The sequence below is a fragment of the Rhinolophus hipposideros genome, assembly GCF_964194185.1.
Source record: "Rhinolophus hipposideros genome assembly, chromosome: 12".
NCBI classification, from domain to species: Eukaryota; Metazoa; Chordata; class Mammalia; order Chiroptera; family Rhinolophidae; genus Rhinolophus; species Rhinolophus hipposideros.
The window spans coordinates 52,852,220-52,880,158 of record NC_138058.1 but is presented as its reverse complement, the minus strand read 5'-3'; the positions used below and the strand labels follow the sequence as shown (position 1 = coordinate 52,880,158).

At 39.9% G+C, this 27,939-nt stretch overlaps 1 protein-coding gene across 2 annotated transcripts in view; it reads right to left on the bottom strand.

Annotated features, from left to right (window-relative positions):
- FEZ2 (fasciculation and elongation protein zeta 2) overlaps nucleotides 1-27,038 on the bottom strand; it is a 38,465-nt gene extending 11,427 nt beyond the window's left edge. For both annotated transcript variants that reach the window (XM_081069039.1, XM_081069040.1), the window contains exons 1-5: nucleotides 26,752-27,038; nucleotides 22,654-22,762; nucleotides 16,054-16,170; nucleotides 13,458-13,599; nucleotides 12,122-12,390 (exon numbers count right to left, since the gene is read on the bottom strand). In XM_081069039.1, coding sequence (XP_080925165.1) covers nucleotides 12,122-12,390; nucleotides 13,458-13,599; nucleotides 16,054-16,170; nucleotides 22,654-22,762; nucleotides 26,752-27,005 — 891 coding nt within the window. In that variant the 5' untranslated portion in view covers nucleotides 27,006-27,038. The remainder of the gene's footprint in view (nucleotides 1-12,121; nucleotides 12,391-13,457; nucleotides 13,600-16,053; nucleotides 16,171-22,653; nucleotides 22,763-26,751) is intronic.
- Nucleotides 27,039-27,939: the final 901 nt, after the last annotated feature.

The following is a 27,939-nucleotide window of genomic DNA, read 5'->3' as shown; positions in this document are numbered from 1 at the left end:
GCTCCAGTTGCCATCAACTAGAATCATGCAGGAATAATTTTCTCCCCTCACTGCATTTTCAAACTCTCCCTCTCTACTAGCTCTTTCCCAGTGGCATCCATAAATTCTCAAACCCTGAACCTCACTCCTTTCCCCAGGGCTCCCTGAAACAGCTGCTCCCATTTCTTTGACACTGACGTCCGTGGACACTTTTCATATCTGAGACATCAGGAAGTTCTCCTTACACCTGCTCCCTGGATTCCTAGACACTACACTGTCCCCAGGACCCCTGCCCCTCTGGTTGCTTCTGCGAGGTGCTTCTTTCTGTGTTCATCTCTCATATACCAGTGTTGCCCAGGATTTTTGTCCGTATTTTTTTTTCTCATGCACATTTTGAATGGTCCACTCAACAGTTTCAACGTCTGCCTCCATAAATGTACAGCTCTATTTTGCTAAGATCAGTAAAATGCTGTAAGAACAGAGCCTGGCACATCACAAGGGCTCAGTACGCATTCACTATCTTTACTGCAGATTCAGTACATCCTGACCTTCAGACTTGTGTGTTTAATGGCCTATTGGACATCTCTACCTAAAAGTTCCTAAAACTCATATCCAAAACTGAATTCATCCTCCTCTCCCCAACGAAAAATCAAACAAAAGAAACAGATAAGAAACCTGTTACTCCTTCAGCATACTAGACCTCTCTCATTCATTTGTTCATTCTTTCAAAAACGGTATGGGGCCAGGTATTATTGCAGGTACTAAGGATTCAGAGGGAACGCATCACCCTCATGAGCTGACATTCCAGTGTAAGAGGGGCAGAAAAAGTAAAACAAGTAAATGAACGCGGTAACTGCACATAATGAGTGCCCTGCCCATAGCTACGACATGGCAATTAAAAACTGGATGCCTACTTCCTACTGGGAGGTCAGAGCAAAGTTCTCTGAGGAGGTGACATCTGAGCTGAAACGCGAATTACACACCCTCCCAGATGAGCTACAAAGGACAACGGACAAAAGAGATCCTCTCAGACAACAAAAACCAAAAGCAGCCAAACTGGCCGACCAAAGAGTTCATTCCGCGGCCAGGGTACAGGGGTCCTGTTATTCTCCAGCAGGCTGTGAAACAGTAGCTACCGAGTATTTCCATTGTCTTCTCCTTCCAATCAGAAGTTCTGATTGCAGAGGCCCTGTTTCCCTCTCCATCTTTGTGTACTGGATGTGTTGGGAAGGGCGGCTCATCCTTGTAGCACAGCGGCTGCGTCCAGAGCTGACGTGAGGACAGCTATCCCCCAGAGACGCTGCCGTGGGGCTGGGTGCCCTGACTGCTGACGAGACCCGCACCCGTCCCTTCGGGAAGGGGTATGAGTTCTAACTGTGCTTGCCCAAGTCCAGACCCGACCCTACCTCCTCCCTTCCCTGATGCCGGAACCAACAGATTCAACCTCCTCAATACCTCTGAAATTTAACCATTTTCCCATGCCTACTGTCATCTCCTTGGCTCGTTTCCTACCTGCATGACTGGCACCGCCTCTGAATCAACTCCTTATCTCTAGCTGTCTCCTTCCAATTAGTTCTCTTCGAAACACTCAAGTGATCCTTCCACAATCTGAACATGTAACAACAACCCACTTAAAACCTCTTTTTGGTTTCCTGCAGCCTTTAAATAAACACCAAATGCTGCAGAATGGCATACAAAGCCATCCGTTGCTGGCTTCCACTCTGCTACCTCCACACCCTCTTCTGGACTTCCTTCCTCTCTCCTTCTAGCATTCTCCCTCCGCTTCTAGTCACAACGAGCAACCTGCAGATGTACAGATGTCGCTGCCACCTCCAGGTGGTTGCCCACACCATGCCCTCTGCTCAGCATGCCCCTCCTTCTCCTTCCTGTCCTCAGGATTTAGCTCAGGCTCTCAGACCCCAAACCAAACAGGGGCAATAGTCACGTGCACACGCCCGTACCACAGACAGTGCCAGGCACATACAGCACTAAAACCATGCTCCCGCCTCTAACAGAGCAATCAGCACACTAGACCGAGGTTTCTCAGCCTTGACACTGCTGACCTTTCGGGTCAGATCATCCTCCACTGTGGGGGCAGTCCCACGCAGAGCAGGATGTTGAGAGACATCTCCGGCCTCTACTGAGCTATATGCCAGTGGCACTGTCCCCCACCCCGCCCAGTTGCGACAAGGACAAATGTTTCCAGACATTGCCTCATGTCTCCTGGGGGGCAAACTGTCCTGGTTGAGAATCACTGCATCGCGTACAGTGGTTGTTCTGTCAGCCAGATCCCCAGCCCACAGGCCACACGCCGTGGAGGCTGGGGTTTACCGTACCCTTAACACCCATGCTGGCACATAATTAAAGATCATTATATGTTTGTCTAACAGTAGTAAGAGAAAACCTAAGATTTTTTAAGTGTTTCAAAGAAAAACAGCAGAAAAAAAATTTTAGTTAGGTAATTTTTTTACAAATTCAACTCAGTTCTCAAAATCTTGAAGGACAGAAAGAATGTCAGCTACTTCTTTCGTATGCCCACAAAACACAGCCCATCCAGCAGATAAGAGGCGTATGATCGATAGTCATTGGCTTAAATTGCACATTTCGTCAGCAATTACTATGCATACCAGTGAAATACCAGGCATCATACCTTAGTCAAAAGTAATCGGAATCAGAAAATTTTCTGACAGTCACCTTGAATAGAAAAATGTCAAAGTAGAAATCAAGAGGTCTGGGTTCTCTCCTGCTTTGCCACTAACTATGTGACATGACACAGCAGTACCTAATCCTGCCAAGGCCTGTTTCCTCACCTGTAAAATAGATGATTAAAATGATACCATTTTTAAAGGTCTTATTTGTAAAGTCTATGAATCTATGAATTAATTCAACCAAGATACATTATTTTTTAAGGAGACAAATCAAAAGCATACACATATGCACACAGATATGCACACACACGACAGTACAGGACTATGAGATCACATAAGGCTATAATATAAATGCTCTAGAATGACAGAACTGCACAGCCAGATGATACATTCAGAAACACCTACTCCAGTGGTTTCATTTCCTTGTGAGGAAATAAGCACATTTTGAGGAAGGAGAAAGACCAGATCTCACTCTCTCTCCCTCCCAGTGACTTGTGTAGTGCCTGGGTATAGCAGGCTCTGTAAATCTGCTAAGCCAGAGGTGTAACACTCCGAAGATCAGAGCCCAAAAGTCTTAGAGCCTGTGATCACCATCTCATGAGGCCTCTTGATGTCTTTCAGGGCAGAATTTTTTTTAAAACAGCTACAAGGCAAAAATCATCTGAGGGTGAACAGAAGAAAGATGACATGACAAGATATAAAGTTATTTGCCAAAGGAGCAAACAGCAGACTTCTGAGAAAGTCCACTGAGGAACCTGATCTAGGAAGTCAGCATGAAATTTGTAAAGTAAGATAAAATAAAGAAGAAAGGGATAAGTATGGCAGACATATCAAAGCACTGACAGAACTAAGTCTCGGGGTTATGAATGCTCAGTGAACTGAAGGACATTAAATAAAGATCCGTTGTAATTTACTTAAAATAAGCAATTGCAATATTAGGTATGTCTGAAAGCCCAATCCTGCATCCATGTAATCTACCATTTCCAAATTTTAGGCATAAAATCCAAATGTTGAAATTCAAAGTGAAGAGATGGTGAAGATTGTGCGAGCCTAAAATTATTTTGTCATCTATCCATCCTTTTCCCATCGGATCTTTATGAAGGAGTTAAGAGCTCTATAAAATGCCCTTCTCAGAATGGAATTTTTGATATGAGCCATTTGCAAGCAGGAAAATGATTAAGCATTACAGTATTCACTTTATTGTTCCCCTCACTGCTGAAATAGTGCCAAAGTAACGGGCAGGGACGGGGCCAGGGGTTTACTGAATACAGGGCTTCAATCACATGATTAATACTGAGAACACTCACAACTGTCTCATGACTGTTTCCTTCCCTGTATTAAAAGTCTCATAATCATTCTCTAGAAACTTTTCTCAAACAAATCAAGAAGCAACGAAGTGTAAACAAGATACAGAAGATTTTTCAAAACTCTATAAAAATCTGCAAGAACACAAAGAAATGAGCCAAGACCTCCAAGCCCAGGCCTGCATAACTCAGAACTGGAAAATGAGGGTGCCAAGGGTTCCTTGCACCCACCTCTGTATAACTCTGCACATCCTCGTTCCAACACATACCAGTTATGTGATCTAACACATCTAGTGAGCTTTCATTTACCCATCAATGAAATGGTAATAATAATAATATCTACTTTGTAAGGTAGTTGTGAGGATTACATGAGACCATCCATGGGAAGCGCTTAGTAGTATTCAGCAAATATTAAAAAAAAAAATGCTTGGGCCATCTTTAAAAAATGCTAGAATAACATTTGGGACGTAGTTCCCATACAGAAATAACCATACCTTTCTACTTTTCTCCACAGTCTCCTCATAGAAATAAAATGGCAACTGAGAAATAATAAATTTCTGATCACAGTCTCTAGCTTAAGGGCTGAAGATAATGTGAAGAAAAGACACTACTGCCTATAACTGAATATAGAAATCAGCCAAAAAGCTTAAACAGAAAACAAGGAACACTTTTAGGTAATTCAAGGTCTTATTTTTTTTATTACTTTTAGGTAATTAAGGTCTTTCTGAACAATAAAAAGAATAGAACTAGAATACACTACATAAATTAAAAAGCAACAAGAATCGGATATAGTGTTGTACTCTGTTAATTCTTTCTAGAGTTTTAAACACGTCAATTCATTCTATGCACAGTGTATTCACCAGGTCAACCAATTTCACAGAAAGCAGGATCAAAGACAGGAAAAAGCAAAACTAACCAGGAGGCCAGGAAATTCAGGTTATTTCTGCTACCAAATTTTTAGCCTCATCTGACAACAACTGGCACAGATCTCTAACTAACCAGGAAATCTTTTCAAAATCTCAAAAAAGCTCAATGTTAGAAAAAAGGTTAGGCAAAGCAATTAAGAAATGTTTTTCATCTAGTTCTGTTAGTCTATCCTATGCTCGTACTCCATTAATATTCTTATGCTCAAGATTTCAAAAACAGTGAAATTCAAACATAATTATTCTTTATAAATCACATCATTTTTAGAAGTTTGAATGACATGATTTTCAAAACTAATTTATAAGACAGTAGTTTTCATTTTTTAATAAATTAAAATTCTTAAAATAATCAAGACAAAATATGAGAAAAACAGAATTGAAAACAATACTTAAATATAAAACAATTACCAAGTAAAAATATTCAAATTAAGATATTACTTAAGATGTAAACACTGATTTTGCTTATTTTGACACTTCCTCAAATCAAATAATTTTAATGAGAACTATAAAGCAGTCATAAATGCAAAGTCTACAAAAAATATTTTTTTTAAAAAATCAGACCTAAGTAAATCAGAAAATATAAATTATACCAAAACAGATAAATACCCGAAAATGTCTTGAATATTAAACTATTTTGTAAGTTCAGTCTCAGAGCAGAAAGATGTGAAAATTTTCAAAGGTAGGAATTAAATGAAATAGTATCAAATAATTTAATTTTTTTGTATCTGAAGATCTTTTTAATTTTTTATATAATTTAACAATACGGCGATTAAGTATTGTTACACATTTTCAGAGCCACTAAAATCAGAGTAAAATAACTGGGAAATTTATAAATTCATTCCTGACACTTACGGATACTCTAAGCTAAATATGTAATAATAATACAATTTCCTGACATACTATGGCTTTTCCGTAAACTTGTGCTATATTAACAATTAACAAAACTCTCCATAACATAAAGGAGTCAAGAACAGACTGCTTTATAGTATGGTAACTGCTGGAAACACCAAAAAATCCTTGCAGAAAACAAACAGTAGATAATGATGAAATATAAAATACTGGCTATATATGTCTCTAGGCAATTCTATCTTTCATAAAATAAATTTGTTCCACAACTAAAATACTTTATAATCCATAGATGTGAATTAATTAAAACAATAAACATGGCACATCTAAGTTTCTTTCCACCGTACCGTGACCTTCCATTTCCCAGTCCTAACACTAACCTTTAGGAATGCTCTCTCAAAGAAAAATGCACAGAACTACTATCACTAGCACCATCAAATTATTGTTGAAAAATGTGTTAATACTTACATTTGAGTATGTATACAGGGCCGTTCAATCCTCTCAAGCACAACCACTTAGAAAAGAAGGAGGAATCAGCCCCTTTTTCTACTTCCCCTCTACCTCCTTCAAACTACCTCTTATCACTATGTATAATAGTGTGCCCGGGGGACTGCCAATATTTTCATTTTTTTCATTTGTCCCCAGATCTAGAGACAACTGGTCTACCTGCTGGCTCTCTTCATTTAGCTACTAGGGGTGTGACACACACAGAACAAAAGTCTATTGCTAGGCAGGCTGCCTGTAGCAAGTGGCGTGGAGATGGACTAGCCAAGGTACCAGCATCTGAAGGCACCCCTCAGGCTGCTGGATGGGGCCCTGAGGACAGAAACAACTCAACACACCCTTAAGATAAAACAAGGCTACATTTTATAATAATTCGTCACAATATAGTGATCTTTTTATCTACACAAATTCACTTAAATGGAGTTCACATCTTTTTATTTTTCATCTAATTTTTATTGTTTCTATAAAGGGCCAGATAGTAAATACTTTAGGTTTGCAAGCCACACAGTCTCTGTTGCAACCATTTGATTGTCCTTGAAACACCAAAGCAGCCATATGTAAATAAGTGGACATGGCTATGTTGTAATAAACTTTATTTATAATATAGGCAGAGGGTCAATTTGGCTCCCAAGCAGTAATTTGCGTTGCCAACCCCTGGTCTAACTCATTCTAACAAATGTGAAATTTTTAAATTTCAAATTAAAAAGAAGGGGGAAATAAAGCCAGGTCCATGTTTTTTTAAACAAAAGCCTGAAATTCAACTTGTGTCAGAGCAGTTCCTCTTCTAGGCTTAGAGCTAGCATTAATTAACATCAGAAAGAACTAAGAGTAGCTGTCTAAATAAAAATAAATTTCTCTTACCTTAAAGTCAGCTTTGGTCAAGATTAAACGAAAAACTATTACTAGCTCATTTTGGCATAAAAAAGAAACAAAACAGATTGACTATTAGTCATAATATGAGCTAAGTGAGTCATAAAGACAGATGGAGAAATATATCTGTGAAAGAAAAATATATACAAGAAAAGAGTATCTATCTTCCAAACCCAAACTCTCCCCATCTTTAAACAGTTATCTCCCCAACACCCAAGAAGGAATAAATGAGGGAATAAAATTATCTATAAAACTGAGTCACTGATTGTTATTATTCCAAAAGGTTTCAGAATAAACTTCCGATTAGATTGAAACAATTATACATTTTTGGTGGTGGCTGAGTGTAACACACTAGAACTTTCTCTTGAAAGTTCAATGTGATTATGACAAACAGAAAGATACTATAGATTCCTATGTTCTCAACCCTAGATTTACAGAGTAAACAACCTTACATGCGACATGACATTTAATTTAAAAACATTACTGAATTCTAAAGGAGGAAATATGTCCATTTTCAGCCATATATGCTCGTACACTTACTGAGGTATGCTAAGCAGGTAAACACCAATGTCTTTACAACTTCAGGTAACTTGAGATGACAACCACTACTCAATTAAAACAGAACTGGTGTACTTCACCTTGTTCTTGAACTCATGTGAACTGCCACTGAAATTCAATGACCTCTGAAATCTGTTCAATATAAACTGGAGATCGCCAAAAGAAAAAAAAACAAAAACAAAAACCTGATAGAACAACAATTCATATACTACAAATCCAAAACCGCTGGGATTCCATCTCCTGAAGTTTCAGTTCAACAAACATGTATTAAGTACCAAAAATTAGGTGAGGTGCTGGGGACACAATGCAAATCAGCCTTTGGGAAGCTTGCCCTCTTTCCAGGACAGACTTACGCCAATGATTACAACACAGTATGGTACTGGGATACAGAAGCCAGTGCACCCGCATCAATAAATATGAAAAACATCTCAAACGTGACATAACAGGCAACTCACAAAAGAGTACAAATGGTCAGTAGGTCAAACCATTGCTTACCTATCAGATCAGCATATATTAAAATGTTGCTGGTTGCAGGTGTGAGGAAATGGCCACTCACATATGCTGTTACTGGGTTATATTTCTGTAGAACAATTTGGAAAGCTGGTTGTTTAAAACTCTTTAAAACTACATATGCTTTGACCTAGAAATTCCACAGGTTTCAGTGAATGTAGACTTACAGTTTCACTAATCAAAAGAAAACATATAAGAAATGAATTCAACATCAGGAAAATGGTAACTGGTTTGATAGGATAAATTTAGGATTCCTACAAGATAATTCAGGGAGAAAAGTCTAGTAGGCATTTGGAACATATAATAACTAGCATTTCCTCAGTATATATGCTAGTCTTATATATGTTATTTCATTTAATCCCTCCAAAACTCAAAAGGGTATGTACCCAGGGGCAGGATTTAAATATAGCTCTTAAGCCAAAGCTCTTAATATTCTATTCAGCCTCCATGGGTTTGGCACCTGGCATGAAGATTTGATACAGATTTGCAAGTTTATCCTTCTATGAGGGATTTATTTAGCAGAAATGTATTAGTTACCTAACGTTGGGCCTAAGGATACCAAGAAAATAAAGTTACATTTCCTATGTTTATGGAACCATACCAGACACAGACATGAAAACAAAAAAATTACAATATGGTACGACAGTGCTAACAGAAATAGCTAAGAGGAGTAATACTAACCCCAAAAGAAGGAGAGAGTAGTCAATTCTGCATTGTTGGAAGAATCATCAAGGAAAGTTCTGGAAAAGGAAGACAATGCTTGACCATGATTCTGAAGGATGTGTTAAAAAAAAAAAGAAAAATCGTCCAAGTGGACAAGGGAAGCAAGAAAGGAGGGCCACTCCACAAAAAGGCGATGGCATATACATACAGAAGCAGAATGCCCAAAATAGCACAGTCAGTTCAAAGAAATGCACGTAAGTCACCACACTGATTAACAGACACTGCCCTTCAACCATTCCAGTCTCTAACCCCACCCCCCACCCCTCCACCCCCCACCCCTCCACCCCCCACCCACCCACCCCCTGCTCTTCCAGATGCATAACATGAAGACAAAGGAGACAGAAAGCTTTCTGCTCTCTTCAGCCTCAGGTTTTCAAAGAGAACTCCTCCTCCAACCTCCCTTCCAAAGGGAGAGCTAGAAAAAGATAGGACAGCCTGCCTTGCCAATCAGGAAATAGCTCCCCAACAGCATCACTAATCAAGCACCTTACCCAACTTTTTGTTTTCTTGGTAACATTTATTACTACCTGAAATTACACTGTCTGGTCATTCTTTTCCTTTTATTGCCAGTCTCCGTCATTAGAACAGAAGCTCCAGGAGGCCCTGGGCTTGGTCCGTTATTCACCACAGTAGCTACAACATCCCTGGCACAAGGAAGACACTCTGCAAATATTTGCTGAATAAATGCATAGTTTCATCTTAGCCAACATGTAGCACAGTTTTTTAAAAATTAAAACAAATCAATATGACATTTTCCTTTTAATAAGACACTCAATATTTTCTTCCATATTTAATAGTATTTTCGTGCCCCAAAGAAATTTTCTGCTCTAAATAGCAACCCTGAGTCCCCAATGTTTTTTTCACTGCAGAAAATGTTTGAAACCAAACATGTTTCCAAAATTAACACCTGAAGAGTTTGATTCTGCTCTATTCCCACCCAGATATTTCACTACAGTATTTTTAGACCAAAGAAAATAAGCTAGCAATTATGGATATAGTATACCAGCTACTAATTAATGCTTTGTTTCAATGAAACACGCTTAAGGAAAAATGGAAGGACATTATTCCACGTTTAAGAAAAAAGTCCAAATCCTGCTAACAGAACAAAAAATGTCTCAGGTAGAAGAAAAAAGTGACTAACGACATTAGAAACCAGATTAGCAGGATATCTGCAAAAAGGCCACCAATTTTTAGAAATTAGTATCACTGATGATAGCTAAGGCATAGAGATCAAGCCTTGCGAAAACTGCATGTTACGTAAAATGTCTGGGAAGGTAATACTTTTTGGCACCTGTTTTTTTGAGCTACCTACCACCACTTGCAGAATCATAAGTTTCAGGTTCCTTGTGTCACAGATGAAACTGTCTTTCTCTCACATTTTAGGCTTGAGAAAGCTAGAGGGAACTAGTATCACAAGCCTACCAATGCCATTACTAGCCTGATGCAAGGTTTTAACACAAATAGATCAGAACTCAAGAAGCAACTTCACAAGTCCAAATATTGTGAAAAAAATTACTGTTACTATGAATCTATTTCAAGACTAAAAAAGGTTTAAGTAAAACCTAAATGCTACCTTGCCATTTCTCAATATAATTACACAGTGAATTCCACTGTAACCTTTTGTATACAAGTTACAAAAAGAAGCCTTTAAACCCAGATACCACAAATTTATTTTCTTAAGCCAAGTGTTAACACCAATAAATGATTTACATGTAATCCCTAAAAGCAGACAGGCAGAAATTACCAATCATGCTATGACGTTTTAACTAAGCATTTTATTTAATCGCACTGGTATAATAGGGCAATTTAAAGAATATAATGTTTTAAAATACAAGCTACAATATATTGTCCCTGATATTTTAAAGAAAACTTTCCAGGACTGTATAGCCAAACAAATGTTTTGGTTTTTGGTGTTTCTTTTTGTTTTTTTTTCCAGAGTAGTCACTGAAAGTAACTAAATAAATACCTATTCGATCAATATTGCCATTTCTCAAAAACATGTTATACCACATATCTGAGAACTTATTCAAAGGCAGTTTATAAGCTATGTCCTTTCTATGTACAAACAAACATTACGCTAAGAAAACATCCATTTACAGATAGGCCAAAAACAGTACAATGAATAGACTATAAATGGTAAGATTCCTTTTGTTTGTATTAAATGTTCACTGGTGGCCCAGCAACCCAGAACTGCATTCTGGTTCCTGGATTCCATCAGACTCCGGCTAATGAGATCCCTTTCTCTGACAAGCATTCTTTAGAAAAAACAAATCAAGACTTAAAAGGCAGGATTGATATTATTGCAAATCATAACAGCTAGTTTGTGGTGATCTGTGTTACCATGTTATCAATATCATAAGTTAAAAAGGTATGTGCCCTTTAGAAAAATGGGTCCCTCTGTCCAACCCGTACACCCTAAAAATAAAACCAACGTTTCTTCACATACAAACAGGATGAAGGTGGCAATATGTAAGGTCTCAACTATTCCAAGCAAGATGAAAGGCCACAGGGTCAGTAAGGAAACGCATCTCATGGAATTAACAGTTAATGTTTACGATAAACTGTAATCAACTGCCATCAATAGGACCACTTAAGAAAAATTAAAAAGTGGAAAACAAAAAACTTTATAAGAAGGGTGAAAGATTCAAATATACTAAACTTGTTTTCACCAGTCAGTGATATTCTAGTCTATCAAGTACGAAGCCAGATGGCTGACGTCACCTAACTGCCTCGGACATCTTCATATTCCAACTTCGTTGATAAACAAGGAAGAAGCTATTTACAAATCAATCTGTGCTTTTGGGCTCAGCGCAGTTCAGCTACCTCTAAATGCACCACCATCTAATTTTGTATTATACAACTCATAAGAGATAAGCAAAAATACGAAAAATAATACTATTCATAGCCCACCAGCCAAACATAAAAAAAAAAAAAAAAAAATCACTATTAACATTTTGGTGTATTAAAATGGTCACTTGCTATAAAGCTTCTTTTTCTTTAAGAAATCCTCCTCTTTTATTCCCCCTCTTCCCTCCTAAACATCTCAGTATTGAATTATCCTGATAACTGGTATATCAATAAAACATCCTTCCGAAGGAGCTGAGCACAGTGGTTGAACAAAACCCCTTTAGCACCTGGTGAGAAGCCCCCCATTCCTGCATATGTAGGCCTGGCCCACCCGCTACTGGCCTGGAGTGCTGGGATCACCATGGAAACTGTTTCCAGTGTGCAATGCCTCCTGCAAAACATCACTTACTGTGCCGGGCATATGACTTCGCTCACTCTTCCCATTTTGAGAGCTGCCATTCTTGAGTTTCTTTTTTTTTTTGGCTGTTTCTTTGTGCTCTTTCTGTTTGTTCTGTACTTCAATGAGAACAGAAATAAAGCTGTTTTTCACTTCCTTTTCAAACTCCAGTTCATCTCGAAGAGCCAATTGCTGCACCAGCTCTTCAGAGTAATCCTTAATGGCGGTCTCAATTTCTTCCAGTAGTTCATTTAGTTCAGATACGGAGAGCCTTTTTACTCCTATGACCAAAAGCAAAGCACAGCAGACACTAAGACAAAATTGTTTCAAGCAAGCACCACAGGGTGTTTTATGGCAAAGAGCAAAATGATCTTCTAAGCAATTACATTGTCGTGATCACAGAATCCTTAAAACTTCTGGTAAGTAGGGATAGGTGAGCAAAGTTATATCTCAAACGGCTGAGAAGAAAAGTACAACAAAATGTTTTTACTTGTCTAAATCAATCACCCCATGAATAATACTTCACTCAAGACTGAAAAAGGAAAGACTTGTACAAGGAAAAGAATAAACCCAAAAGCAGGGGGCGTACAGAAAGTACCTGCTGACAAGACATCACAGGCAATTTAGCAGGGTTCTGGCACACTGCTGAAGAGAGAAGTCCATTTGAAAGAATTAAACTAAATACACATTTAATGACATATGCCCAATGTGTGAATTTTATTGAATACTGGGAAGATGAAAGGGAAGAATGATCCCTAAAGCCCCATTTCAGTTTCTTCTCAGCACTTCCCCTCATGTGAGAGAGATAGGACATTGTTGAAGTCCTAACCCCCAGTCTCTCAGAATGTGACTCTATTTGGAGAAGGGTCTTCAAAGAGATAATTAAGTTAAAAGGAGGTCATTACAGTGGGCCCTAATGCAATGTGACTGATGCCCTTATAAAACGAGAAGATTAGCACAGATACACACACACAGAGGAAAGTCCATGTGAGGACCGCGAGAAGACGGCCATCTGCAACCAAGGAGTGAGGCCTCGGAAGAAACCAAACCTATTGATACCTTGATCCCAGACTTCCACCCTCCAGAACTGAGGAAACACATTTCTATTGTTTAAGCCACCCAGCCTTCAGTACTTTGCTATGACAGCCCGAGCTGACTAATACAGGATTCAAAGTGAATATGACATGGCCCCTGAGCAATGATAAAAATATGCCCTAAGTATTACTGGAGGGCCAGGGAAGGGTATGCCACCCAGCCTGTGAAAATCAAAGATTTCTAGATAGTCACACTATGTGTTTCAGATGTACAAAAAAGGACACAGACTGCTGATTTCAGTAGGGTTTCTTACTTTCTTCGTAACTGCTTGTGCTAGACCTCTTAAGAGTTTGAATTTCCTGGGAAAGCATCGAAAGCCGATCTGACTGTGTGGGTGTTTCATCATCTTCTGGGTCCGGTGATTCCTGCATCATTTCTTCGATTTCTTCAATAACCTTCCAACATGTACATAGCACTGTTAGTCACATATAGAGGGGCAATGATCCATCTGTAACACAGTGTTTACCAGAGCCAAGCAGAGTAGAAGTACACTGCGTTCTCCATTAACCAGCAGTGTGCAGGGGTGGGTGTTCTGAATAAGCAAATTTTGATGGTAAGAGTGAACATGGTTTATCCAAAAAGTTTTACAATATACCAAACACAAAGTTCAACAGAATATGATTTAATATGTCCATCATGATTCAGTAGGTCCTATCAGATCTTGCAATGTCTGAGAAATGGTGTTACACACACATAGACGAGGTGTGATCACAAAATACGATGAATATCTAAATTAAAAAATTTATTACATGTGTAAAAATGTGTAAAAGACACATTGCCATTAATTCCCCTTAAAATACTCCCCCTCACTTCGAGCACACTTATCCCATCATTCTTGCCACTTTCTGAAGCAGTTCTGGAAGTCCTCTTTCGTGAGTGTCTTTACTTCACCCTCCATCATAACAACACTCTGTGTCACACATCACTTCTGGAACAGCAAGTTCTGTCAAATAAGAACATTAGGGTGTGTCCTCATCCACCTTATTCACTGGATCTAGCACCATGCAACTTCTGGCTCTTCCACAAAGTCAAAATGACCATGAAATGAAAACATTTTGAATAGATTCAAGACATCAAGGCAGCCATGACTATGCAACTAAAGACACTCATGAAACAGGACTTCCAGAACTGCTTCAGAAAGTGGCAAGAACGATGGGATAAGTGTGCTCGAAGTGAGGAGGAGTATTTTAAGGGGAATTAATGGCAATGTGTCTTTTACTGTAATAAATTTTTATTTAAACATTCACCGTATTTTTCAATCATACCTCATATAATTTACTTCAGACATGCCAGAACCAAATCATAGTTATGGTCAAAAGAAAGCAAATGACAGAAAATTTACCATGTACCACAAGCAACCACTCAATATAAGCCATTTAATCGAACTGATATAAAATTTAGAAAATACAACAGTATAAAAAAACTTCTACATGAAGCAAGAAATTACCTCTCTGGCAGCAAAATCTTCCTGTAACAGCAGGAAAAAATTTTCATATATTAATTCAATGAAAGATAAAGGGATATTCCAAAATTACTTAAAATGTAGAGTTTAAAGAGGGAAAAAGGCTGCACAAAGCAGGAAATTTTCAGAAATATATCGGCCTTTTACATAGTAACGTACTGTCATATGCAGTGTTGCTCGAATTTTACAACAGCATCTTGTCCTGTTCCAGATTCCAAAAGTTGAGGATATAAAATTCAAAGAAAATTTAAGGAAAACCACAAAAATTACTCAATAGTTAGAAAAAACAGTCCTAAGAGTTTAAACAAATAAAAAACTAGTAGAAAAAGTACAATAGGTATCAGCAGGCTTAACTTGTAGCACTTGTACTAAGGAAAAACAAAAGTAAACCTGGAGGAGGTTGGAATTATGTTCATTAGTAAGATTTTCCAAAATAGGCATTGCAAAACAATAAAATGAGACACCATTGTAGGCTACAAAATCGGTTTCTCCGACTCTTAAAAGCAGGGATAACTTGTGTCATTCAGGCAGATTACTGGCGAGACAATGAATTCGCAGGGTCGCATGTTCCCCTGGAATATCATGCTCTACCCCACTTGCCCTCTAACCTACTACCTTACTTTTGAAGCACCTCCTTCTCTCAGGCCTAGATCAAGGCATCCACAAATATGACCAAGGAGCATCAAAATGACACATTTTTAACCTACTCCTCCCAACTTTACCATAATGTATCTCTTTACTGACCTTATTTTTCCTGCCTAAAAATATAGTGTGGTAGAATTCACAGTCCATGTAGCCGGGGGACATTTTATTTCAGGAAGAAGTTCTTGCATCACATTTTGACAATACAGCAGAAGTGGGAAGAGTATTCAGAAAATGAGAAAGCTGATTCAACCGGTTTTAAATGAATACAAGGTTGACATTATGAGAGCATTCCACAGGAATAATGCTCACTTCTTTCCAGGGTACACAATATGTACTTCTAGTAAGTGTTAATGATTTTTACAGAGGTTTTAGAGAAAACAGATAATTTCTGCACAGATATACTGTAGTTTGCCCACATCTGGCTAAATCTAAAGAAAGAAAATTGAGAGTATTTTTTTCTGATTTTGGTGTAAGCAATAAACCTCCATTAGTAACTCACTGTACTGTTTTAACAATGCTTATCTTGGAAAATTGCCTGTATCGAGTATCTTCCAAACTAACATCTCATCGCCCTCAGATTACATAGACTTTCTTCTCAGTGGAGGAGCTAACCAGTAAGCCAGAAAATATAGGGAAAACAAGTAAACTCGAATAACCCATCACTTATGGCCACAGTAAGAAATCGTTTTTCAGCCCAAGGTTCCCCTTTCCTTTCACTGATGAATTAATTCCTCCTTTGTACCTGATCTGCAGTGAAGAGGGGCTCATCATTAACGCAGGAAACGATGATCGAATGCATATCCAGCTGTTCTCTCAATTCCTCATCGTCTGACGTATCGAAGAGCAAACTGTCACTTATCTACAACCAAATTACCCACTGTTAAAAGCTGTACCTTCTGATCACAACACAGAGTGTCTGGGTAAAGAAGACTACAAAGGGAAGCATCTGCTGAGAACTTTCACTCCAAAGGGAGAAATGATGACAGTTGCTCTGTACCAGGCAGTGTGTGGAGTGCTTTACATATTCACCTCAAGTGAGGTGGAATACAGAAATGAGAGGAATACAGAATAAACATGAAATTGCTAAGGTGCTGCATGATCTCCTGTTGCCCAGCACAGACACATACTTACCTGTTTTTTCCATGAGGAAGAGTGCAATAAAAGCTGACTGGTAAGTACAAAAAATACAGGGCATTGGTTAGGAAGTTGTAGGGAATTATAGCGAATGGGACGGGGGGAAGAGTAATGGGCAGGGTAAACAGCAAATGTTATTTAGTTCATCTAATAATCAGATTGGTATATATTAAAATTCCACAGAAAACAAAGTTAATTGCTTGCAAACTAACTTCTACCATTCAGACTGAAAGATAAGTAGTCAACTCCCTGGCAAACAAGAACTGAGGGTCCACGAGGGTCGCTCTTAGCCCTTCCAGTTGAGCATCTCTTCTTCCAAACAAAAGAATACCTCTGCATTCCAAAACCATCTTTGGACCTAACTGTGCTGGAGATTTGCTGTTTGTCTCACCTCTGTCTTCCACTCTGCTCTGTGCCTCAGGAGGCTGACCTTTATGGACTACCTCAGAGGATGCCCTTACCTCCACTCCCAGGTGGGCTAAACACCACTGGCGGACAGTAGCAGGAGACTGGAAGGTGGGAGCATGAGGGCCGGGCATTGATTCGGCTGTCTGTCTCCCAGCCAGACTGCCAAAGGCTGCAACTCCTATCAAGCAGACCTCTCCCCCACGGGTACTCTCTCCAGGTTCTGCTAACTTTTTCCCCTCCTTACCTCTTCATTCCAAGGGGTGCTACTATTGCTTGCTATTGCCAACCCCAGGGTATCACACCAGGCCTAGTTGGTGTCCCTTAACCCCGCCCACACCAATATCAACAGGCCCTTTAATAATGACTTAGAGTTTAGTACTAGTACGAATTATAAAAACCTTACGAGAAAACAGATTAAAACGGACCAGTGATCGTCCGTCTATTATCTATCTAACGTGACATGACTATTCAGATGACGACTAGAACTGAAATCAGAACTCCGCTCCTCAGGAAAGAGTAGGACGCACTGAGTTCACAATGAACAAACGGGCATCAAGAAACTATATACATAGCAAGCATGTATGTCTCTTGGATAGTATATAATTTTAATAGTATTTTACCTGAGAAAATTATTTCACTTACCTATGCAAAGGATGTGTATGTGTGTGTGTGATTGAGGATTCAATTGAGTATTGTAGGTCTCTATTTCTACCTTAGTTCCTCACACGGGAGCACCCAGAGTTTAAAGGTGAACACAACCCACAGTGAGAAGCCTGCAGGTGAGATGTGCAAAGGAACACTGGTGTGCTGCCTTTCATAAAGGGAGGCTGGAAGAGGAGCCACCTGACCACTCCAGGGTCTACCTACTCCCACGTAATGTAATTCCATGCTGTACCACAGTGATGACATACCTCCTTGTCTATTGCTCACTGCACCATCAGCCTTGGAAAGGCCTGGCCATGACCTTCCGTATTATCATGAAATTTCAGAACACTGTGCAAGAAAAAGAACACAAACATTTCCAGAGAGAAAAAAACCATCACCTTAAAAGAATCAGGAATCAAAATGTCACTTGAATTCTCAATAGCAACAACAGAAGCTAGCAAACAATCAACGTAATTCCCTTGTTTCCATTAATTCCACTCTAGAATCCTATGTCCAGCTAAACTAACAATTAGATGGGGGCTTAGAACAAAGAAATTTTTAGACATTCAACTTCTCAGTGATTTACCTCTTATGTATCCTTTCTCAGAAAAGGTACTGCACAATATGCTCCATTAAAACCAAGAGGAAACCCAAAAAGAAAGCAGACATGGGATCTAACACAAGAAAGAGGTGAACAGAATTCTTGTAATAATAGTGAAGATTCCAGAATGGTAGCTGTGAAACTAACCTAGACAGTAACCAGTTTAGATGAGAGCTGTTAACTACAGAGGGCATCAAGAAAAGCATGAAAGAAAGACAAAGAGCAGAGAGACTACTTAGTGTATTTCAATTAGTAAAATGAGTTTTATAGCTGAGGCTGAATAAGTGAGCTAAACTAAATAAACCACAAAAAGGCAATTATTATTACCCTAAGGAAAAAAATTACAAGAGAAAATTTAATCATAATGTACTAAAATGAGCCAAGTGTCAATATTTAAATAGTAAATAAAAGTGATTAATCACTTAATCAAATATTGTGATATAATTATATAGGGAAGATAGGGGAAGGGTATGTTTTTTGTGAGGGTTATGTTGTTGTGGTTGGAGGGAGGACAATGAGAGAGCTAAGCCCTCATCCTCTGGGTAGAAAGTAAATGGATAAAGTCTAAAATTGAAAAATAAACTCATGTAAAATGGTATGAGTATGCTATCTGTTAGAAGAAAAGTTGAAGTAGTTGCAAGTGGTTGCCTCTAGTTGGTGGAAATCAAACATGGAGCAAGAAAGGCAGAGGCTGCCTTTTCATGTAAAGTCCGATAGTTCTACTTTACTTTTTAAACTACGACAGTTATCCTCTTAATAAGAAAGGAGAAAGGTCAAGAGATAGGCTCTTGATGACAGAATGTTTGATTTCAAGATTGGACAAGTAAAGATGAAAAATCCCACAATATGATCATAAGGGCGTATGAATGAGGTGGAGTAAGACCTAACAATTATCTTTGCTGATCCTCAGATTTCAACACTAACCCACAAATCACTCTTCTATGTTGTAACTTGAGGACCATAGTTTTATTTTTCCCCTTATAGACAAATAAAAGTTTTTATTTGAAAATTAATCCCAAGGAGGATGTTATTATCTTCTTTCTGTTTCTACTCTTGAAGATATAAAGGTACATAAAGTCCAAGTCCTTGAAAAAATGCTCATGGTAGGAGGAAGAAAATGGCATATGAGATATTTGCTCCTAAGGCACAATGATTCAGAAGCATTCCATTATATAAGCATGGTCAAGAAAGGCACTGGATTTAGAATAGGTCTGCAGCTATTGCCAAAACACATGACTGATACCAGCAAGCCATGAGAATAAATTTCCATGACAACAGAAATAATGATCCCAGATCATCTTTCCACAGAGGGAGCCAAGCCCATTCCCCACAGAGAAGGCATATGCTAAGAGCTGGAATCCCTTTCGAGCTTTGAAAACTAACCTTGGCTGTCATAAGTATCATTATTCACTCTCCCATTCGGCATCAATGTGCCTTGTCTTTTCCAAGCATTCCCATCACTCCTTCCTGTGCCAGGGTTAGATACAAAGCTGCTGTTTCCCTCTGTGAAACTGAAGCTGCCTCAAATGGAAAAAATGTGCCCATGGAAGAATTTGGACTGTACTAAATGGCTTACTCTAGAAAAGGCCCGTCAAATAATAGTGTCCCAGGTTAAACGTCAATGAAAGGAAATTTTAAAACTGAAATATAGAGCAACTATGGTTTTCTTGAATGTCTTTCTCATCCTAATGTCAAAAAAATTTCTTCTCCCTTTGCCAAATTAATTTCCTACAGACCCTGTTTTACAACTGGAATAATCTAAAGAGTGCTTCCAGAAGGTAAATTTTGCATAGTTCCGTTATGGAAAGAATAGAGCACATAGTTGGCAATAATAAATACAATACCTTGCCCAGGTTAAAAAAAATCAATTATATGCTATCTAATAGCTTCTTACATAGTTCCTTGTTGCTTCTTACATAGTTCCTTGTTGCCCGTTTGTTCTTCAGGAATTTAATGTGTGCTACTCATTCCCAAGGAACAGAATTCTAATTTCAGTTCTATTCATCACCTTGGTAGTTGTGTCAAGATAGACAGATGATACACAGATAACCACTGGTCTGTTTTAATCTGCTGAGTTTTCCAGGTAAGGCTTTCACAGTGAGTACTCGTACCCAAGTCCAAGTCATGACTAATCACGACCCTAACTGTATCATGGCTCTGGCATTGAAAACAGTAGTCAAAAGACAGGAAAAGGGAGTGACTTTCCAAGAGGCAATCTAACAAGACACACATTTTATTCAGTGAAACTGCACTAGAGTGTTTCATTCATGCTGCTAATATACTTCCCTTTCAAACTACAAGACCTTTTCTATGCTATTTTTTCATATGTCAAACAAAAAAGTACTCGTTGACTGGCTATTGTCAATGCAGCACTATGTTAAATAATATAGAAAATATATATGTATTTTAAAGATTTCCCATCATGATCTCTGACCTTACAGTCTCACTGACAAGATTACTCATTCTCTCTTCAAACACTTGTCTTACTGCCCACTATGTGCCAGGCGCAGTGGTAGTTACTAAAAAGACAACTACAAAGACACTGATCAGGAAGTCACAATCTAATGACAGACCCAAAAACATATGCTTAATAAGAGAAATAGGCCGTGACCTGAGACATGGACAAAGTGCTGTAGGGACGAGCACCCAGGAGACAATGGGGCTAAATTCTATGGGACTGGTAAGTCCTGTAAGGTTTTCATACCCCCACAGTGTAACTGATTCCCACAGAGAGAAATGTATTTTCCTTCCGTGGAGGGATTTAGGACATGGCTAAGTGACCATCTGTCAGACATGCAGTAGGTGGGGATCCCCGCCCCGCAAGTGAGAGGTTGGATTAAGTGTCCTTTAAAGTCCCTTCCAACTCTAAAATTATGCAATTCCATGAGATCAGCAAAGGCTAAAACAGTAATAGGAAGCTTCAGAGCGTACGGGAAACTTGAACTAAGTTTCGAAATGATAGCTAAGGTCTAAATAAACAGAAGACAGACCATAAGGTTATTTTGTGGTATTCCTTTTTACTACAGGTATGTCAGGTCAGTCTGTAAGACAACGGGAGGGGGTCAACAATTGGAACAAAAAGTAAGAATTCTGTATCTACTAGAATGTTAGGAAGCACATTCAGACTTCTGTATTTTACTAGAAAATAATAGTCAGCCAGCTTTTCCGAATCACGTGTCTTAAAAAATCATTCTCACAAAACATTTACAATACCATTTCAAATACTGACAGCCCTACTACATTAAACTCCTAGCATTTACACAAATATACTAATGAAATACAGAGCATGCCAAAATATCTGGCATGAGTTTACACTATTATTTGATGAGAAACTTAAAATTATCAGGCCCTGAAACTTAACATAATTTAGCTACGTTTCTCATCAGCTTTAAACACTGTGCTTTTCCACGTAAAGCCATTCTCTTCCCTTTGTTGACTCCTTGTTATCCTATCGCCTGTGCTCACACTGCTTACTCAAGGCATCTTCACTTTACAATACCAAGACAAACAGAGCAGCCTCAGGTAGCTGAGAACACGTGAAAAAGCCAAGAACTGAAATGTCTTCTAAAGGTTCCCCAATATTCTCAAGAACACATAGTCTTTGAGCACCATGCCATGTCCAGCAAGTCACTGAATTCATCAGAAAGTTAACCCTGTTGATATTCCAGTGCCCGCCACACAGGCATGTGCCCATCACAACACCTGAGCCAACGGCTGACTGCATACACCACGGTGGTGCCGTAAGATTACAGTGGAGCTAGTCACGTCACAGCGGAACGCATTACTCAGGTGTTGGTGGCGATGCTGGTGTAAAGCAACCTACTGTGCTGCAGGCATAAAAAAGGACAGAACATACAATTACGTACAGTACATAATACCTGATAAAGATAATACATGACTACCATACTGGTTTATGTACTTACTATGCTATACTTTTCATCGTTATTTTACAGTGTACTCTTCCAGCTTATTTAAAAAAAAAACACACAAAAAAAAAACATTTGCTGTAAAAAGTGTACCATGGTATACTTCTCATGCTTACTGTGTCTCTTGATCGCAACATTTTCTCTTGTGTTTGACTTAATCTCATGTTTTGTACAATAACAGGCCATACAGGGCTTGCAGCCTAGCAGCAACAGGCTCTATACTATACAGCATAGGTGTGCAGTAGGCTCTGCCAGCTAGGTCTATGTAAGTGCACTCTGTGACGTTTGCACAACGACAAAATCGCCTAATAATGCATTTGTCAGAAGATATCCCCGTCGCTAAGTGGCACATGACTGTATATTTATTTTAACCGAAGCCTAGGATTCTCACTGAACACATCAAAATTGTATTATTTAAGCTGGGAAAAATGCTGGTCATTCACATTTAAATACAGGTGATAGCAACTTAGCTAGACATGAAAAAGGGAGTATGTGCTGGGGAAGAATTAGAGGAATATGCTAGCAAGTTGACTGTGGCAATAGAGGGCCACAAGCTTGGAAATGCTACTTTTTAGTTTCATTATCAGAATAAGTTATTGACAAATGATTGGTTCATTTCCTAACTTACCCCTTTTTCTGACAGGTTGAGAGTAAGCAAGTGCAAGGTCCTGGTATGGGACGACTTCCAGTCCACAGGCATTACATTCCCGTAATTATCTGTCAGGGCATTCCAAATCCTTAAAAAGAAGAAGACTACAGTCCATGAAAGTTAACATCTTATATGTCTTTTACTAAACAAATATCCAGTACTATAGTGAAAGAAAAACAAAAAAATATCAAAGCAAATAAATAAATAAAAGGTCTGTTGTTTCTCAGAAAAACATCAACAAGGCTAAATGAAAATCATATAATTGGGCTGACAAGAAGTCCTGAGGGAAAATGAAGTGAAATGGAAAACTCTCCCAAAGTTGACAGCTGACACTTCCACTGTACTATGTGCCAGGCACTATTCTAAACAATTTACATATATTAACTCATTTCAGTCTCAAAAACATTATGAAGAACCTTTATTATTCCCATTTTACAGATGAGAAAACTGAAGCATAGGGAGGTTAAGTAATGTTTCCCAAGCCACACAGGTAGTAAATACATTGAGCTTTACACTTTTCCTTCTATAACTTTGAAACATGTAAACCATTCCATAGAGTGAATAATCTCTCTCTAACCAAAGGTTTGTTATCCTTTCTGGAGAAAGGATTCAGTTGCAATGTGCGATCAGGGTTTAATATCTAATTTGTAATATAATAGGCTAAGAACTAAGACTAATAAAATGAAAGGGGAAAGGAAGGGAGGTTATATCTAATGCATACAGGTCATATCTAACGCAGTTATCCCATCTTAACACCAAACAGCATTAGGGGGAAGGGCAAGAAACAGGGACTCTCATTTTCACTCCTTAAACAGTGAGTCTTTGGTGGCTTCCTTTAATTTCTCTATGTATTTGCCACCTTCTATAAAATGAGAGCCTTGGACAAGAGAAACAGACATTCCTCCTAGCGCTATTACTCTAAGCATTCATTTAAATGAGTTGTATTGAAGAAAGTCCTAAATCACACCAGATAAGGACAGATAAACTCCAATTTCATGACCAAAATTCAAGTTACAGTACCAAAGTAATAACAAAACATGACATTGTATGAAAAAAATGAGTTCAGAGATATAAATGAGATGAAATTTAATTGGGGTAAGTAAAAGTAAATATTACACAGTTACACATATCCATGTCATTAAAAAAAACCCTAAAATTTATAACAGGTATCTAATTGTGAATAAACCTTAAATAATTGGGTGGGGTTTTTTTTTCCCCAAGTTTGTAAGCAAGAAAAGCAAGACCACTAGAGACATAAAAATAGGAATGCAAGCTTCAAAATAAAGTAGCAACATACTTGATTTAATAAACTGGGATTTGGTGTTACAGAGATGAAGCAATGGGACCACAACTGCCAAAAACAAAATCCTAAAATGATGTCTGGCTTTGGAATACACAGTGGCCTCGATGAAAATGTGAACCCAAAGTCTCTAGAACACTGTTTACCTGCAAATCCCCTATATGCATGGCTCGTTCCTATTGCCCTCTCTGTTGGAATCATAATCTCCTCTAATGCCAAAGTGCTTGAATTGCAGACGACACTTCTGGACTGCTAACCTTGCTGGGTTTCTGGCTTACACCTTTCTGGGTAAAAGATTTTCAAGTCCTGAATAACTGACTACATACCTAACCCTGGTCAGGAACTCGAGTAGGATATTCTAGTAGGTGAAGACAATCCAGAGTTTGGGGGAATTACTTGTTTGCCTCTTCTTAAATGAGGCTGTAATAATAGGGCAAATGGAGTAGAATACGACTTCACCTAGAAAAGTGACCGGGCCTGAATTTGATATTCCAAGAAAGGGAAGAACAATCGGCCATCCTCTACCTCCACCAAGGTCAGAACAATTGTAGTTGGAAGGAGGCAGGGCCAACTATAGTGAAAGATTGCTAGAATTCTCCAGTCAAAACATGAATTGCCTTTATCCTTATCATAATGTGTCACAAACAGTCATAAACAACTGGCAAGATAGCTCTGTTCCAAGGAGGTCAAAGTCCTGCTGACACTGAATCCTACAAGAGACTCGTATAAAGTAAAACCTTAGCCGATAAGTACTGTCCCTGTATTTAAACCAAAACTAAACCTGGGACTCAGAGAAGTTAAGTAACGTGCCCTACGGAAAGGCAGTATCTGAGTGAAAGAATTTCAACTCTTTCTGAAGGAGCAGAAATGGACTCTATATATAGTAATGGAGTGCAGATTTATGCAACAGAACGGGGATGAGAAGACCCTGGAAAAGAGAGATTTCTTATACATTCCCAAATCAAGCGACACACATTACCAACATATCATCAACTAAAAACCATTGTCAAGGGTAACAAAATTCTTTAAGTTTTACATCAACCTACGATTTATACTACTTCCCAGACAGTACAGGCAAAGCAAAAATAAAGAATTTTATCTATGTACAAACAATCTGTTTTGAGAAGTTACTCATGATAAACCCAAATACATAATAAATATAATTTTTAAATACAGAATATGTCCTGAGTCTAGTGATTCAGAGTATATAAATCTACATATTCAGAGGATATCTAGTATATAAAACATTACCTTTTCTTTCAGAAATAGACTTTCAGAAATGTCATATTTTGCCACTGACTGCATGCCTATCTGTGTGTATAAAATCCAATCATAAAATCTTCTCTCTATGACTCAACACAGAACAGAGGTACCAGTGAAAAGATATGATCTCCTTGCATAAATGGGCCGGAACTACTGCTAAGCCATGTTTACAGGCACTCATCGCCAAGCCCCTTTTCTCAAGCTTCCTACCTTATTCCTGATAAATCTGCTGCACAGAGAAAAGGAGACCATCCTGCTAGAAGCCCCTTTCTATGCCCGTGGATCCCTCCCTCTCAAGATTTCTTCCCTAACCTCTAAAATCTCCATGAGAGCAATGTTCCGAAAACCCAGCCCTACCCAGGTCCTCAGTGTTTACTCCATTAATTACACTCTCAGCCTCTGCAGGAGCTCCTCTCCCCCTACATTACATTATGCTAGTTTCTTTCACTCTCACCATTTCTTCATCTGCTTTTTGAGGTCATACTTTGGTACAAAATTACAACCTTTATTTAACCAAATTATAATTGGGGTTCAAAGTGGTTAAATAAAGTGCCCCCAGAAACTCTATCCCTCCCTTCCCCCAGTTCTCATACACCCCTGTGAACTTCCTATCATTGCACTTTGATGATTTTTTAATAATTACCTGCTTATGCACTGGTCCCCCACCAAACTAGGAGATCCTTGCTATTAATAACCAGATGTCTTCCTTTTTGCCTCTGTGGGGGCCTGCGCTCTACGTGGGCTCTCAGGTCGACCTAATAAATCCCTGTAGCATAAATGCTGCTTCAACCTTACCTTTGCACGTGCTACATCCTCGAACTAGAATGCTAAATCTTCCTTCACCTGCCAGGAAAACTCCCACTCATTCGTCAGGTTCCAGTTTTCACATTTCTTTCTCTATTAAGTCTTTCCCGACTGTCCCCACCCTCCCCACACACACACACCCTTTTAAATCTCCTAAATTGTACATATATCCATTAAAGCATTTGTCACACCCAGACAAATATTTGTTTACAAATCTAGCTCCTGTCCTAGGTTGTGCCCTACTTGAGAGGGGCTGTCATCGTGGTATTCCCAGCGCAAAGCAGCCCCTGGCACGTCACGGGCGCTTAATCAACGTGCTGGTCGAATGAATGAATCGCTAACCCTGTGCCCGAGAAGGTGCTGCCTCTTACTACGGGCTCTGTCCCAGGAGGTCCCCCTCTAAACCCAACAAGCGTCGGTTTCCACAAAGGAGGCGGAGGAGAGCCCTGGAGGAGGTTTCAGGGAGTGAGGGGAGCAGAGGCGCTGGGGATTTAACTCGCAGAGCGCTCGGCGGCCCAAAGCCCGGGGGAGGGGGGGGGGGAGCTGGAAGCGCTGGGAGGGGCGGAGAATCCGGAGCCGACGGAGGCGGAAGGAGGGCGAGGGGAGGAGCCTGCGGCCAGAGTCCCGCCGAGGCTGCGGACCGGGGGCCGGCGGACGGGGCGACGGGCTGGGGAGGCTCCCGCCCGCTCCCCGCCGGGGCCCGCACTCACTCGTCCCCCTGCAGCAGGCTGCACTCGGTGATGGGCCGCACGGCCGTCCTCGGGGGCTCGGCGCCCGGACCCGAGGGGCGGAAACACAGGCTCAGCTTCTCCTCCAAGCTGCAGGCCAGCGCCGGAAAACCGTCGCCTTCCCCGCCCGGCCCGGCCCCGGCCTCGGAGCTCGCGTTACAGTTCTCCTGGTGCTGGAGGCTCCGGGCCGGCTCCTGGAACTCATAGAAATCCTGCCAGTCCCCGTCCGCCGCCATCGCCGCCCGGTGCCGCCGCGCGCCCCGCCCCGCTCCGCCGTCGGGCCCCGCCCTCGGAGCCCCGCCCCCGCCGAGGCCCCGCCCCCGCTCGGCCGCCCTGGCGTGGACCTGTCCTGGGCTGCTCAGCCTAGGGTCGTCCCTTTTCCCGAATATTTTCCGAGTTGCCCAGAGGTCCTTGTAGAAAGGAAAACCTTAACTGAGTTCAGTCACTTCTTATAGTCTCTAGCACTCAGGAGTAGCTTCCTCTTAGTTTTCCTTAGTTGGAACCTGTCCTAAATGTGGCCAAACTACAGGGCTTCTCTAAAATTGTGACCTAGTGTCAAATTATGCACGACGTCATTTCCCCAGGGTAACCTGCTCCTTTTGTACCTTCCCAACCAGAATCAGTTGGAAATGCTTAAGTGATGAAATTCACTGCACAAATACTTTAGGTCTCCCACATGCAAAGTTCTTGTTAGACTCTCTGGAACATACAAACATGAATAATTATGTGAGTTAATACTTGCAAATAATTGAGTTAATACTTGCAAAGTACTTAGAACAGTGCCTAACAGTACCATACGTGCAACCCGCAGCCCGTCCTAACAGCAGTCCGCGCTTGCCAGCCACCATCTTGCTAGCCTCCATTCTTTCTGCTAGCGTAGCCAAAGCAGTTATATTTATATTAGTGGCCAATGGCTTACGGGTTACAGCTGACGGCCAACTAGCCACAGCTGATGGCCATCTGATTACAGTTGATGGCCATTTACTACCTGAGCCAGCACCTTTCTATGTGCTGCTTTTTGGGGCTTTGTCCCCACAGGTACACAGCTAAGGCTACATTGTGAGGTTTTTTATTTCCTTATTTCAGATCTCCACTTATTTTGGTGCTGTGTGTATATGTGTTAGTGGAAATGAGGATTACTTACTTTTAGGACCCAAATGTAACTGTCAT